The 16,439-nt window shown below is 41.0% G+C and overlaps 1 protein-coding gene across 1 annotated transcript in view; it reads left to right on the plus strand.

Moving 5' to 3' along the window:
* LOC125371710 (E3 ubiquitin-protein ligase TRIM9-like) overlaps positions 1-16,439 on the plus strand; it is a 52,311-nt gene that overhangs the window by 26,544 nt on the left and 9,328 nt on the right. Inside the window, exons 2-4 of the mRNA XM_048383522.1 lie at positions 4,421-4,712; positions 5,136-5,884; positions 5,930-6,848. Coding sequence (XP_048239479.1) covers positions 4,421-4,712; positions 5,136-5,884; positions 5,930-6,832 — 1,944 coding nt within the window. The 3' untranslated portion in view covers positions 6,833-6,848. Of the gene's footprint in view, positions 1-4,420; positions 4,713-5,135; positions 5,885-5,929 lie in introns of the transcript that reaches the window.

Here is a 16,439-nt window from a genome sequence, read left to right on the forward strand (position 1 = left end):
CAGGGTAAAGGCATTACTATGAAAAAAAATTATCTGTAAAAAACCCAAGAAATACAACAGAGAATACACGAATTCCGTCTTTGTGAAACATAAAAATATAATTTACTGTAATGATGAAAGCATCAATACATGCATTATTTTATTATATATAGTTATCTGATCCGAATGAGCCATGCAACGGCTCTAGTCTAAGGTAGGTAACTCTTTCTGTACACGTTATCCTAATCCGCGAACGCATTGTAGTTCACAGTGCATGACGTGATTAATGTTTCATAAGATAGTGAGTGAGTGAGTTGGGTTTAACGCCGCTTTTAACAGTATTCCAGTCATATCGCGGCGTGTCAGCTTAATGTGGGAGGAAAGCCCGAAGTGATGCAGGTCTCAGACGTTTACCATTTACACGAGCACGGGTATGGTGCTGACAAACCTAGAAACATAATCGGGGCGAACCGGGATTCGAACCCACAATCATAGGTTTCTGGCGTGCCAAAGGGACGCAACTCTGCACAGCGAATTGCGGCGCCTTAGACGACTGGGCCACCCGTGCCCCCTTCATAAGATAGGACAGTCACTACAGACTGATCCGTTAATAGGCATCAACCATTTAGGTCTTAGGTTATTCAGTTGTTCTCGGATGAGATCGACACCTCCAACACCTCTGACTTTGTATAAAAGTATATTATACATATTTTACATTGTTCAGTATATTGTACACTGTGAACTGTTCCGATTGTCATAATCAACCACGTGGTGGGAGTAGAATACGTTTGTTTTGTAATTAGGTATGTTATCTTGTGCGAAAAACCGGTGTCACCTGACGTTGTGACCTGTGAAAAAATTGCCAACACTAACAGATATGATTCAGATATGAAATGAGGTTTATCATTTCGTTCGAGATTATTTCACATATTTTGCGACGTGCACCCACATTTGTGTATGTGGCTACTTACAATTGTACAAATCCTTACAGCGAACCACTTCGAGTCCGAACCATCATCCTTCCGTTCTCCACAGGGTATCTATTATATTCCGACTGATAAAGATATAGCTGTGTTTAGATTTTTAAAGAACTTATCAGTCCTTTCGGAGCATGTCAGGTTAATGTAGGAAAAAAGTGACGCAGGTCGAAGATGTTTACCGCTTCAGGGACCCCAACAAGAACGGTTATAATGATCATATCCATATATATATAAACAAATGATTATATCAGGTGAATAAGTATTAAACATACGAGTCCAGATAATCGTGTTAGTAAAATCTTGTCGGCATCCTGTCAATAACTTTATCTACAGTGACTGTAAACGCATGTCAAGTAAAGTCAAATTTATTTGCTTTCAGGCCATGTCATTGCTCGGTAACGGCTGGGTAATTTGCCCATTAACGGTTTCACATCGCGTACCTTCTATCAGTCCAATATTGATTCAAATAGCAATGGGAATTATACACATTAGTTGTATTTCAGATAAATACCTAATAGACAGATTGAGAATGTGTCCCATAAAAATGTGTCATGTTGATTGCATGTTTTCGAATAGATTCGGGTCGTGTTTGCTTATACTTTGATCCCTGTACATACGTGCTTCAAGAAATCACGTGAACGAAGCCACGTCCCGTGACACACAGAAGGCCAGCAGCCAGGACGTGAGACGAGGGCAGACAGTCGAGTGACAGCGGTGTAGTCATTGTGGTAAGTCAGGCATTTAGATTACATTTTGTAACAGTAACTTGTTGTGATGTTAGCTGAGATTTCTTAGGACTATGGCAAGAGTTTTGTCGTGTTTTACCTATGTCATTATGTGTATGTGCAAGGACGGCGGTTACACTTTGATACAGAAAGTAGATGGGTCAGTCGATCAAGAGAGAGAGAGAGAGAGAGAGAGAGAGAGAGAGAGAGAGAGAGAGAGAGAGCGAGAGAGAGAGAGAGAGAGAGAGAGAGAATAATGTTTATTATAGTGTCACATGTTATATACACTTCATGCTAAAACACGTACAAGAACAATAAAATATAACATCCGAGGTATGGCCTACGAGACACTTAGACATAAAAGCAAATTATAACGTCATGATCTGGAAAAGGTAAAATACGACATATACTAACACAATGTTTAAAATTAAGGTTGGGTTATGAACACGCACGCTCGCACGCACACGCACACGTACACGCACACACACACGCCAAATTACTTATAAAGTCACGCACGCAATCATATACAAACACGTAAATACCAACACACCCACCCCACACCATACCACGCACACACACACGCACAAGTACACGCACACACAAACACACGCACGCAGACACACATACTATATGTACATTATACCATACACACGCACACACACACACTATACGTACATTAAACCTCCCCCCCACCCCACCCCCCACACACACGCACGCACTCACGCACCCTATGGATATAATTTGATAAGACATTTTCTTACAGTAACTTGTTGGGATGTTAGCTGAGATTTCTTAGGACTATGGAAAGGGTTTTGTCGTGTTTTACCTATGTTATATGTGAACATGCAAGGGCAGAGATTACACTTTGATACAGAAAGTAGATGGGTCAGTCGATCAAGGCTACGTGACGATATACAAGTAATCACAAGGGTTATGTCCCTTTAAACAACCCGCGATATCCACTTGAATGGAATGCAGCTGCATGGCCTGGGCCGAAGGGAGGGGAGAAGATTGGGATGTTAGTGCGTTTGTGCCTGCCTGCGTATTTGCGTGCGTGCTTATGTGTGCGTGCGTGCGTGTGTGTGTGTGCGACTTAATAGAAAGGTAGACATCGTCAGTTTCATGTTTCGATTATGTTTTAATGTACATGCATGTACGCACACGTATGCATTCAATGCTTTATAATTATGAGCTACTGCGACCATTTAACAGTTATCAATGTTGATTGGAATGATATGCAATAATACCATCATGAAACTGTATGTGATAATATTTCATATTCATATAAAGTTATACGGAAGTGACACGATTAACGGATTTCAGTGAAAAGTGGACCTAGCATTTTAAAATGTAGACAATAACAAGGTGTACCAAGTCCTGCAAAACAGACACGTGTTATTTTATATATTCATTACATTAACCTGAGAACTGTTTCCTGAACAGAGATCGGTGACATCCCAAATGAGTGAGTGAGTGAGTGAATCAGTCAGTCTGTAAGTCAGTCAGTCAGTCAGTCAGTCAGTTAGTCAGACAGTCAGCAACACTGAAGTATATACGAAACTTCACAAGTTGCCAGCTAATTCGAAATAGTGGATAAAAAAACAAACTACGTCTTTTGGTCTCGTGGTGTACAAGCCGTTTCAGCTTGTAAAATCCCGGACACCTTACTGGTGACATATGTTACTCATATTAGTATAACAACTTGACACAGGGGTTTAAATGTTTCTTCACCTGAACCTTATGCAAATTGAAATAAAACCATTATTGAAACGACTTTGTTCTTCTAGTTCGGTTTAAACTTTTTCACATGTATTTTCTATCTACACACTTTATGGTTAAGATCATTGTTCTTAAAAGCAATATTTATGTACCTATCCAGGCATCACTTCACCAAATACGTGTTTTTCATTTATAACTAATTTCCAGTCTCTCCACTCAATGATATGTGCTTGTACATTGTGTGTCAGATGAATGTATGGAACTAAAGTTACAAGAGTTATCCCCCTTTACCCACAGCTGCACAAGCTCCTCACAGCGATAGCCCGTACGCGGAGCTCTCTAGGTACTATCGCTGCCACCAGTCAAAACTCGCCACTATGAATACCTTGCCACAACCATGCTTGGAGTTGAACTCGCAACCGAATGACCGTTATGTTTACAAACAAGTGACGACTGTCGTGACGCTGAATACACTTATCGCTTCTAAATTACTTTCTTCGTTTGTCAAATTTTCTGATTCATCAAAACTATCGTGTTATTGATATAGTAAGAATGTAAGGGAGAAGTTGGTTGATTTTCCGTTAGTCTGCAATCTCGAAACAATCTGATTATTAAAATAACAGAGTAAATTCATCTGGAACATGGTCAGTCGTAAACTTTTTCAAAATGAAATATCATGGCATTCCCAAAGACATAAACAAAAGTATGAACGTTAATGCATTTGGGGTTTGAGGCCAAATTTCAAGATTCTTGTAATGGCCGCGCCCACACTGGTGGCAGCGATGTTACCGAGAGTGTAACGAAGGTGTCACGCGCTGGGAAGGAGCTTGACAGCTGCACTGAAGAAGGTATCCAAGTTTGACGTGTGGCGAGGTGTTTTCTGTTGAAGAAAATATTAACTCTTACTGCACCTGTCGTATTTAGATGTTATGTCATTGGATGTCGGGGTCGATACATTCATTTACATGTTTTATTCATGTGCATTTATATTTCTTTCAGTCATATGTTTTACTTCAGATGGCGACCGCTAAGAAACTAACAGACAACCACCTCACCTGTGTCATCTGTACAGAGGTGTTCACAGACCCTGCCACACTTGAATGTAATCACACATTCTGTAAGTCCTGTCTACTAAAATACACCAACACCCAGCCTGATGCAATACAAACCAAGTGCATCCCATGTCCCTCCTGTAGACAACTGACGAAGGTGACCAACCCTGACAGTCCAGTAGAGGAGTGGGTCGGTCAGCTGAAACCAAGCCACGTTATCCAGGGGCTGATTGACGACTTTGGACCCCGGGCAGAAGGTAACTTATTGATAGTTTAAGTTCACTTTGTACAACCAAACATTTATAGAAGGATGTATTAGGTTTAATCTAATTGTGAAACGGAATTATATTTCGTAGTAATATATGTAGAAATAATGAATTGATAAACTCCATGAATGTGTAATCAGATGTGATTTTTTTCTTCAAAACAGCAGTATTGGGTTTTTTATCATCTTATTGCTCTCCTGTAAACTCAAAACATTATCCCAGATATATTTTGGACATTTTGATTGATTTTGTTTTCAGATACATTTGTCATAAATTTCAACCATGGAGCCTCTGTCAACAGATCCAATCATATGCTTATAATATAAATATTGTGAAAACTTTGTCAAAATATTTCAGTTTAATGATGTATGTGTACCTTTATCCAGAAACAAAGGTTGATATTTGTCATTACAGCTGCCGATGTGAATATCTGCAGTGTTTGCAAACAACAAGGGAAGACAACTCCTGCCTTATCGTGGTGTTCCGTCTGTGACGATGTCTTCTGTGATGGATGTCTGAAGATGCACAACATGATGCCAATGCTACGTGACCATGAAATTGTGAATGCGTCTGATGCTACCAAGAGAAAATCTAAGCATCGCTTCATGTGTAAAACCCACAAAGACAAACAGATAGAGTTGTTCTGTAAAGATTGTAGGATGGCCATTTGTTATACATGCTGCAGTATAAAACACAGGAAATGTGACGATGTCGATACTTTAGATAGTATGACCCCTATTGTGAGAGAACACCTGTCAAATCAAAACCAAGAACTCAAAATAAAAATGAAAACTTCAGAAAATAAAATTATCTTTAAGAAATCTCAAATTAAAGAAATAAATTCCAATGCGCAAAATATCAAAGATGATATCAGAAAATCACGACAGGCAGTGGTAGACATGATTTTAAGGAAGGAGAAACAACTCCTTGATAAAGTCGACCGATCTTCCGACGAACAATTACATGCAATTCAAGCAGAAATAAAATCCCAGGAGATTGAGCTGCAGATGTACCAGCAGCAGTATGAGTTCACAGCCAATGCTGTGACGTCCAACTGTGAGAGGGACATGTATGCCGTCTATGAGTCGGTGTGTGAGGCGTATACAGACATCAGAGACACGGACAACAGACCAGCGCCAGGAAGGGTTGTATTCACACACGACATGGACAACAGAACAGCGCCAGGAAGGGTTGTATTCACACAAGACATGGACAAGCTGAGTAAAGCAGTGGATGAGCTACAGCTGGGGGAGGTTGCTGTTGTCAGTGGTGTGAGTGACCGCCAGTCTACCCCTGTTCTACATCACACTATTGACTGTGAGGCGGACAGGGATGAGGAGGATCCCTTTTTGTCTGTCGTCACAGCGTTAACTGTTGACGGTATAAATGTAACAGTAGTTGCAGATCACAATAACAAGAGCCTCAAAACATATTACACATCAAAACCAAACCCGCATGTTAATCAGCTACTGCTTTCTAATAGGCCGTGGCGAATAGCAAAGTTAAGTGAGAGTCAGGTAGCTGTCAGTGTTCCACGGAGTAATGAAATAGTTACAGTGAATGTTACCCCAGAGCCTGTATTGTTGTCAACTATCAAAACAAGCAAGAGGTACTACGCTCTGGCCTATCTGAGTCCTTCACAGCTGGTGGCAGGTACATATAGACAGTCTCACTCTGTGGACATACTGGACATGACAGGGAAGATACTGAAGTCTATCAACACGGGCGTCATAGAGAATCCAGACTATATTTATGTCGACAGTAATAACAACTTGATAGTCAGTGAAGCATTAGTCAGCTCCCTTGTATCTGTGACCAGTGAAGGAGAAGCTGTTTTCACCTACACTCCCACAGGAGACAGAGCTTTGACAGGGCCTCGGGGTATCACAACAACCAGCACAGGAGATATCCTGCTTGTAGACACATACTCCCACAAGGTGATTCAGCTGACAGAGTCGGGGCAGTTTGTCAGAGATATCCTCACACAACAGGATGGTCTGAAATATCCTCGTGGTATCTGTCTTGATGGGGGCGGGTTTCTGTATGTTACGTGTGACCAATATGTAAAAGTATTCACATTTGTAAAATCCGTACATAATCAAATAACATAAAACAATTCCTGAATCAGTCCAAGTCCTGGTCTTGCTCGTTGCTGATTTCAATGGTAATTCACAAAGTTCACTCAATGATCAGCTGATCCCAAGAAGCCCAATCTCACAGCATTACACCTGAGATCACGTGACATGAGTCAGCTGACCTAGAACAGTGATATTATTTCTTGTTTTATATACCGTATGTTGTCAGTGAATTCCTTAACCTGTTGAATTGTTAATCATGATTGAATTCTGTTTGTAGTTTTATGTATACAGATACATTTGTTAAGTTGGTGTTCGTACGTTTTCATTGACATTCTCGCAGAAACGTCCAGCAGTTCATAACATAGACTTTCTGTCGGCAGGAGTGGTGTAAACTTATTACGTACGATCATTGTTATTTAAAGTTTGTGATAATGCTACGGTCGCGTTAGTGATGGAAGCTCCCGTAAAATATGAAAATAAAAACCAACGAAAAGAAGCTCTCGCTGTCAAAATATATCCAAGCGTTTCAGAGCCGTTATCGCTCGAGTTGTGTTGAAGGAAAACGGGGCTTTAAAACCCAGAAATTAAAGGGGATGCGATGCCATAGTTTAATCACTTACTCTCATCATTTGTTAGATATTGCCTATATACTTGTATATATGGAAGAAACTATAGAAAGAATTGTAAGGAAATCAGCAGCGAATCCATTGATAAGTGTATATCACTGAAGATCTTTATACAATGAATTACTGCAATTTAAAGGTCTAAAGTTGAAAACTGTAAGGACCTCTTTGATAAATTTTAAATGATCATACATGGTCTGTCAGCTAAATACACGGTTTGGTTAAAAGTCGCCATCCTACGTAACGTTTAAAGGTTTTCTTCCAACATGAAGCCGACACATGGTGATATAACTGATATATTCATAGCAGCTTTAACATCCAACCCTATATAATTACTTAACATAGTGTCAAATTTCAGAAATACAGCGTCGTTTGGTAAACAGATGTCAGAATTCCTGATGGAATTGAGCCTTGTCTTATTAACAGGTACAACTTCAAATACTAAAGCATTAAACATATATCCTCACAATCTGTTGTTTCGCCTTCATTTAGCGCCCGCCACCGTTGTCTAGTGGTAGAGCGACCGTCTTGAGAGCGGAAGGTCCGTGGTTCGATCCCCGGTCGCGTCATATCTCTAGTCCGGAGAAGTAGAAGCAGAAACACACACACACACACACAAACACACACACACACACACACACACACACACACACACACACACACACACACGTGCAACCATTTCGCTATATAAATGCAATTATCTTGTACGCGATGTTAAACCCCATTTCACCTCACCTGACACTGTTAATACTGTACTTTAATGTAATATGTCATAAGGAAATTATGAAAAATAGTGCTACGCCACTAAAGCTCATTATGATAATTAATCAACAGTTTAAATGTCCTGCTAATATTGAGAAAGAAGGATCAAATTTGAACACTTTTTTTATCTGCAACACAGCCTTTTATCAAATAAAAACCTATAATGGTCAGGCATCGACACAGAGTATCAGAATATTCCAGTCTGCCAAATCTGAGACAAATGATCATGGACCACAATGTTACAGCATATACAGGTATGGGACCAGTCCCATCTACGCCATTCCTCTTATGTGACACCCTGATACTATTTGATAGTGATTCATAAACACATGCTTATGATATAGTCGGAATCGTACACTCGACTTTGTAGAGATTTCTATTGGATGTGGAAAGACTTTTGTCGCTTTTTTGTGTAATGGTAATCTTACATTCGACTTAATATGGAAACCAAAGTTTAGACATATTTTACGCTAAATAACACAATTCCAGCTTGAATGTGTTCTTCAACGCGGTGCTTGTGCGTGGCGCTAAAATTATTTTGCATTATTATGTACAGATTATTAAATATAAATGCATAATAGAGTCATGCTGGTTGGGCTCATCATCGTCTCAGAACCCTTGCCCCTTCTAGACGCCGCCAAGAAAGCAAATGGGACTTCTCCCAGGAAGCGTTGCCTGGTCGAACCCACCCAGAACGTTTCGTAGAATGTGAAGCCTCCCCTACACTGCAGCCTTGTGCATTACCTTGATCGTCAGAAGGGCTGTATTGCTGGCAGCAAACCCCGGTACTCTCACAATGTCAGTCAACAGATTGGGAGGTATCAAACCTAAGGCACCCAGAAAAATAGGGAGTCGAACAACACTTGGTACTTGGGATGAAAGTGGGACATTTCGAAAGTGAGGTCAGCTTATGTTTTCCGGAATCTGGTCAATCACATTAGTGTCAAAAGGGGCAGAAATTGCAATGATATAAATGATTTCATTGTATTTATCCAAAAGGACAAGATCAGGTTTGTTGGCCTCGACAGGTTTCAGGCTGTACATGGGTCTATTCCAAAGAATTTTGTATGTAATATTTTCCATGGATTATTATTATTATTATTATTATTATTATTATTATTATTATTATTATTATTATTATTATTATTATTATAATTATTATTACTATTTATTTATGTATTTATTTATTATTAGTTTTATCTTTAAAAGAGTTAATATCATATTCAAAATACAATGTCATTGTGTGAATAATTAGCAACGCAAATTGACGTCATTATGTGTTTAGAGTTGGGGACAGGTAGAAAACACAATTCAGTATTGAAGGGTTTTGATAGGATTGGTTTAAAGGTGTAACATCTGGTTTGCATCTCTTTATTTGGCATTTGTGTTCTTGCTTCACCTGAACTACAACGTCGTGTGAGAATGAAAAAGGTTCTGAACGCCGCTAGAATGCGTTTTGTAATACGATAGTTACTTGAAGCAGCGAAACTAGTGTATCCAGTTCCGATCTGGATCCCGCCAAATGCTGGTCGATATAACCCTGGTCCCCATGTTGGTACATTGATGACTATTTCCAACCCTCGTATGAATCTCTTTTATCACTTCAATTAATTTATACGAGCATATTGCAAATATTCCAGAACCTTGAGGCTTAATTTTATTTGCATATTGACCTTCAGAAATATTTGCTCAACATGCTCAGTTATCGGTTAAAAGTATGGCACATCCTTAACCTCTCAAATTTAGATAAAGTGTACAAAATTGAACCTGCATATTTATTATCACTCCGCTATAACATAAGCTAACAGCCGCCGTGATGGATGCACCTGTTCGGACAAGGACACTGAAATGATTTTTGCTGCTGCTGTGTATTGAAATTATGGCAATTGTATTTTTCACATACCACACGTTTGTTGGCTGGTCTTTCTTGAAGTCCAGGTTTTCAGAACTACAATTGAACATGCACCAAGATTTGGGAGGAACGTTCGGCAACGTGCCACAAAGAAGTGGATACACTACGACTCGCTACGTCACAGATCTGAACACACAGATCCTCCTAGAAAACAGGACATTGTGTCCGTCTGACAGCCAGCTGTCTGTTTTGTTCATGGTCCACTCTGTACACAAACTACTCGATACGTGTTCTCTTCCTGCTGGGAAGGACCAAATATGCTCATGTGATGGAAATGACGGTGATTCGACAAGAACTTGATAAGTATGGCGACATATTACAGGGGAACTTCCTAGATAGCTACAGAAACTTGACTTACAAAGGATCAATGGGTATGAAATGGGTGAGTCAGCATTGTGTCAATGCAAAATACGTCATCAAACTTGACGATGACGTATATGTAGATTTATACAACGTCTTTCATCATATATACATCGACTACTCCAGCTACACGCGATTGGTATTGTGTAACAAGATGCCCGCAAACAGCGTGTCCATAGATCGGCGGGGATATTCGTCTATAGACCAGAATGTATTTCGCCATTACAGGTAGTACCCATGGTCGTTCTGCAGTGGTTTTGCTGTGGTGTTGTCAGGGGCCATGATGCCTATACTGCACAAGGCTGCTCAGATGGTGCCTTTCTTCTGGGTGGATGATGCATTTCTGTATGGGATACTCCGCAGTGGTATTGACCATCATTCTGAAGAGTTCGCCAAGTTCATCTTCTCTGAGCTTCAAAAGACAAAGTTTGTTCAATGTTTTAACCAATCATCGTGTGATTATGTGTTTGGTCTGGCCGCACGTTCTGTTTCAAGACAATGCCCTACCTGCGGTTTATGAACCTGAACTTTGGGACAAGACTCAAACTCACACAGGATCTTGTACGGCAGGTTGGTGCACAACTATGCTTATCACATGTATTATTAAATGGCATTTTTAGAAAATGACCAGTGTCATGCTGTGTTGTCATTAACGTTCTCACTTTACATTGAATTGATTCGGCGATTCTTTTTAAAGGCGATAGGTCCCAAGCATCTTATGCTGGTCGTGAGAGGAGAGTTGATGGTTCGTTTTAGTTGGTCGCGGAGAAAAGTGAGTTAGAGAATTAACAATGCTTTGATCATTATTCCAATTACATCACGGCGTGTCATGATCAGCTTAATGCGGGAGGGAATCCGAAGTGATGCAAGTCTGAGACCTTTACCACATTGGTGTGGCGAGCACGGGTATGGTGCTGACAAACCTAGAAAAATAATGGAAGCGGATCAGGATTCGAGCACAGCAGGATGCGCCGCCTTAGACGCCTTTGTGTGTAAATCCAGAACTTATTCACTGGACGGAATCAATAACGATGTGACTTTAAGGTTAACTATGTATTGTTACAATAGTCAACAAGTATGAAATCAAATAACTTATGTCTATCACAAACAAGCCACTGACCACTAAAGCCGCCATCTGTTCTGAAGTGTCAATGAGAAAATGGGATGGTGTTACTATTACAATATCACTCGGAGCAGTGGTTATCATCAGATAAACTGGGGTATGTTTCTTGGTTGATATGACCCTGGATTTTTACATCGTTCCTTTGCCTGAGGAGGAATACATGTCGTATGGTATAATTTTGGTATGTTTTCTCCTCGAACATTTTCCGAAGTATTTGCCGACGGTGATAATGGTCAGCAGAGCTGTTGACAATAAATACAACGTCCACCTCTGAGACCCCTGGGCACAGCTGTGTGTTCCAAAGACCCACCTCTAACAACGGGTCATCAATACGTTGTAGTCGTTTATTGCGATGTTCATTTACCACGTTGGTGTTTATAATTAGGAGATAAACATAGTGTGTTTTCAATGTAGAGCTAGGTTACCTGTAGATTTAACCCCGCTAAATTGAATTTGGAACCGAACGCGCAGCGTGAGGTTTCAAATGTTAAATTTAGCGTGGTTTAATCTACAGGTAACCTAGCTCTACATTGAAAACACAGTATGTTTGTCTCCATTCTACCATGACTAAATAAAACGCGAACTCTTTGGTGGTAGCAAATACACTGAGTGAAGCGGCATGGGTTGAGTTCAGTGTTTTGAGTGGGTTATCGATCTGAATTACGGAATCACGGAACAAAATATGGTTTGTTTACACCGTGATAAATTGTACTTCACTCGAACATATGACAGCCATTGAAAGCATATAAGCATGGCAACTTAGTAAGCTAATATGAGGTGGGCATCCCTAAAGAAATCAAAGCAAGCTTTGCAAGTCTCTCGCTCTACATCGCGCGTCACCACTATAACGTCATATCGCTCATTGTGACGCAAAAGATATGACGTCACAGTCGTATATAGAAAAGCGCCAAAATTCCAAGCTCTCTGTTGTCTCCAAAACGTAAATACATTCCCTTTGTTGATTTCTGTCGTGTTTTTCTGCACGAAATGTATTGCCACACATCCTTTGAATATTGTAGTAACCGCATCTGTGCATTTTGTAACCTGTAATTGTAGATATAATTTTTTAAATATGCCTACCGACAATGACTGAAAATAGTACTATTCTATGAATATTAACTTCCGCAGTGATGCGGCCATCAAACCAGCTGTTTCAATCAGAGGGGGTTTATTGGGATTTAATAGCCTCTGATTGACCAATCAGAATCGAGTAAATTCCAAATTCATGGTAGAATACCTATTATTATATGTAATAATCGTATCAGGTTTATATTAGACGAACGACCACGGTGATGCAGGTCTCAGACGTTTCCCACTTTCATGAAACACATGAGGCGCGGGTATGGTACTGACAAACTTAGAAACATAATCAGGACGAATATGGGATTCGATTTGTCAGTGACAGCATAATCTTGCCTAGAACGTAGCTGAAAATGACCGTCGACCATTGTAAAGATTGATGAACGGCTAACTCATCCAAGAAAATACAGAATGTTTTTTTTATCGAAATGACCTGGAATAAATCGTTAATTCAGACATATGAATATATGCGTGTGTCGGTATGATACCTGAAAACAAGTTCGGGGTAAAGGCATTAATATGAAAACATGATCTGTAAATAACAACATCAAACACAGAAAAACAGCTTAATGTAGAAGAAAGGTGACGCAGGTCGAAAATGCTTACCACTTTGGTGAAACCGACAAGCACGAGTATGTAGCTTACGGATCATAATCGGACTTAACTGGATTCGAACCGACGGCCAGTAGAACCGGCAACGGCTTAAGGGATCGAGTATGTGATATTCCTGATTGGGGAAAGGAGGGGTTATGTGTTAAAATGAAATCGCTGAAAACAAATGTGTTGACGAAATAAAAACAATTTTATCATATGTCATTTGTAAATTCTATTGTCAAAACAGCATCTTGTCCTCTCAAAAACGTACTTTAACATAACACTTTCTAGAATGGGATATAGTTTGATATGTCAGACATGATTTCCATATTATTAGATTTGAATGGCACACCGATATCATCTCTATGTACTTATTTTGTAACATTAACAACATCCACGATGGTTGTGGTTCTAATATATATAAAGTCAGTCATTGTTTGTAACAGCTGGGCAATTGACCCAACAACGGTTTCACATCGCGTACAAACTACCAATGCAGCATTGGGAATTATACACATTAGATGTATTTTAGATAAATACCTAATAGATAAACTGAGAATGTGTTCCAAAAATGTGTTCTGTTAATGGTATGTTTTGGAATAGATTCGTGCAATATTTGTTTACACTTTGATACCTGTACATACCTGCTTCAAGAAATCACGTGAACGAAGCCACGTCACGTGACACACAGAAGGCCAACAACCAGGAAGTGAAACGAGGGCAGACAGTGGAGTCACAGCGGTGTATTTATTGTGGTAAGTCACCCATTTAGATAACATTTTGTAACAGTAACTGGTTGTGATCTTAACTGAGATTTCTTATAATTATGGAAAGGGTTTTGTCGTGTTTTATGTGTACATGCACGGACGGAGATTACACTTTGATACAGAAAGTAGACTTGGTGTCAACATATCCCAACGTATCCAAATAGGATCTGTAAATTTCTGTATAAATATGGGTTTTGTCGTGTTTTATGTGTACATGCAAGGACGGAGATTACACTTTGATACAGAAAGTAGACTTGGTGTCAACATATCCCAACGTATCCAAATAGGATCTGTAAATTTCTGTATAAATATGTCAGTTAGCCCCTGAAATATTATTGTTGATAAAGGCTCTCGGTGCCTTTCTTCAAAGCATAAGTGTCATCAGCATTAAATAACATGGAGCTACACAGACAGACTTCAAGATCGCGTTGTTACTGATGCGGAAACTGCTCGACAGACCACGGGGACACACCAGCGACACATTAGTGCGGACACCGTGCGTTGATGATTGGCGAGCAGGCACCTCCAGTGTCACAGGCCAAACCAAGGACCCATTCTGACACCACGTCACCGCCGGGACCGTCTTCAGTGGACAACACAGCACCAGCTTTGGCGCCACCAGCAGTGGAGAAGAGTCCTCTTCTCAGACGAGAGCCGTTTCTGTATCTCAACAGCAGATGGCAGAGGGAGAGTCTGGCGACGACGTGGGGAACCTTATTTGGATTCTTGTGTTGTTGAGAGAGAGTCTTGTGGTGGTCCGAGCATCATGGTGTGGAGTGGAATTGGTCAAGCACAGAGGGCCGGCCCTGTGGTATTCCAGAACATTGGACCAGGGAGAGGCAATGGTGTTACTGCAGCTCGGCGCATTGATCAAATCTTGAGACCACATGCCATAACTCATTTTGCACGTCGCCACAACTACGAGTTTCGGCATGATGAAGCCCGTGTTCACACTGCGAGAGCAACAAGAGACTTCCATCAGCAGACTGGCATCAGAATCATGCAGTGGCCTGCCCTCAGTCCCGATTTAAATCCCATTGAGCACCCTTGGGACGAGATTCAAAGATGGCTGAATGATGTCCGACCAAGGCCGACAACTGTAGCTGAACTGCATCAGGCGTTCCTCAGAGTGTGGGCGCAAGTGCCTATGGCCTTCATCAACCGCCTCATCCATTCCATGTATCTGCGTTGCACGGCAGTCATTAATGCACATGGCGGACACACGAGATACTGACTTGTGATGCCATTTTCTCAGAGACTAGTGTTGTGTTTCACTTTGGCACTTTAATATAAACCTGATGCTTTGCGGTTCAGTATATATCATAACAACACAAACAAATATACTCAATAAAAAAAGAAACGCAAAACGGATATTTTTGGTCATAAAAGCTAAATTCGCGGACCAAGAGGTGCAAAATGAAGAGGTTTAATGGGTTATAGTGTCAGTAACAAATTTCCCGGATCAAATTATCACAAGGACATGCAAACCGTTAGTCGGGAAAACGCAACCAGTGAATTAACAAAAGGGCCATGGAGCTGCACGCACTGCACGTGTAGCAGTACTATGAACGGTATTAAAGTGCAGGATTTCGGATCGCCTGGCATCTGCGTCAATAGAACAGTGACAGTTTAACAACATGGCAAGATTAACAGAAGTGCAAAAAACAACGTCATAGCCCACTTACTAGTAGGGGGATCCCGATCAGCTGTAGCCAGGGGTTTCAATGTAGTGCCCAGTACCATCAAAAGGCTATGGGATCAGTTTCAACAGCATGGGTCAACACGTGATCGCCGAAGGTCGGGACAACCAAGAGTAACCACCCTCGCCCAAGGTCGCTACATCCGATTGCGCCACCTACGTGAAAGGACGACCACAGCCACCTCAACCGCATCCCAAATACCAGGACTGCGCAGAATCTCCGTCCAGACCGTACGGAACCGTTTGAGAACAGCAGGTCTACGACTAAGACGTCTTTTTCAATGCGTCATTTTGAGTCGACAACATCGTCAACAACGAATGCATTGGTGTCAACACAGGTTATGGTCTCAACTGCAATAGAGACATGTCTGGTTCAGCGACGAATCAAGATTTCGCCTCCATAGTGGGGATGGAAGAGCACCTACCGACGTCGGGGAGAACGTTACGCCGGAAACTGAGTGCAGGAAGTGGACAGGTTTGGTGGGGGTAGCGTTGTGATGTTGGTGGCTATCTCTCATCGTGGTAAGACATGTTTGGTCCATATCCGGGGCAATCTTACGGCTCATTAATACATCAACAAAATTCTCCCACCACGCGTCCTCCAAATTGCAGCCAACCATAATGGTGTATTCCAGCAGGACAACGCTCGACCGCATACGACACGGATCACAACAGCCTGTCTACACAACAACGTTGATGTTCTCCCCTGGCCTCCAAATC

This window comes from Haliotis rufescens, unplaced genomic scaffold, assembly GCF_023055435.1.
Source record: "Haliotis rufescens isolate VD_foot unplaced genomic scaffold, xgHalRufe1.0.p SCAF_49, whole genome shotgun sequence".
NCBI lineage: Eukaryota > Metazoa > Mollusca > Gastropoda > Lepetellida > Haliotidae > Haliotis > Haliotis rufescens.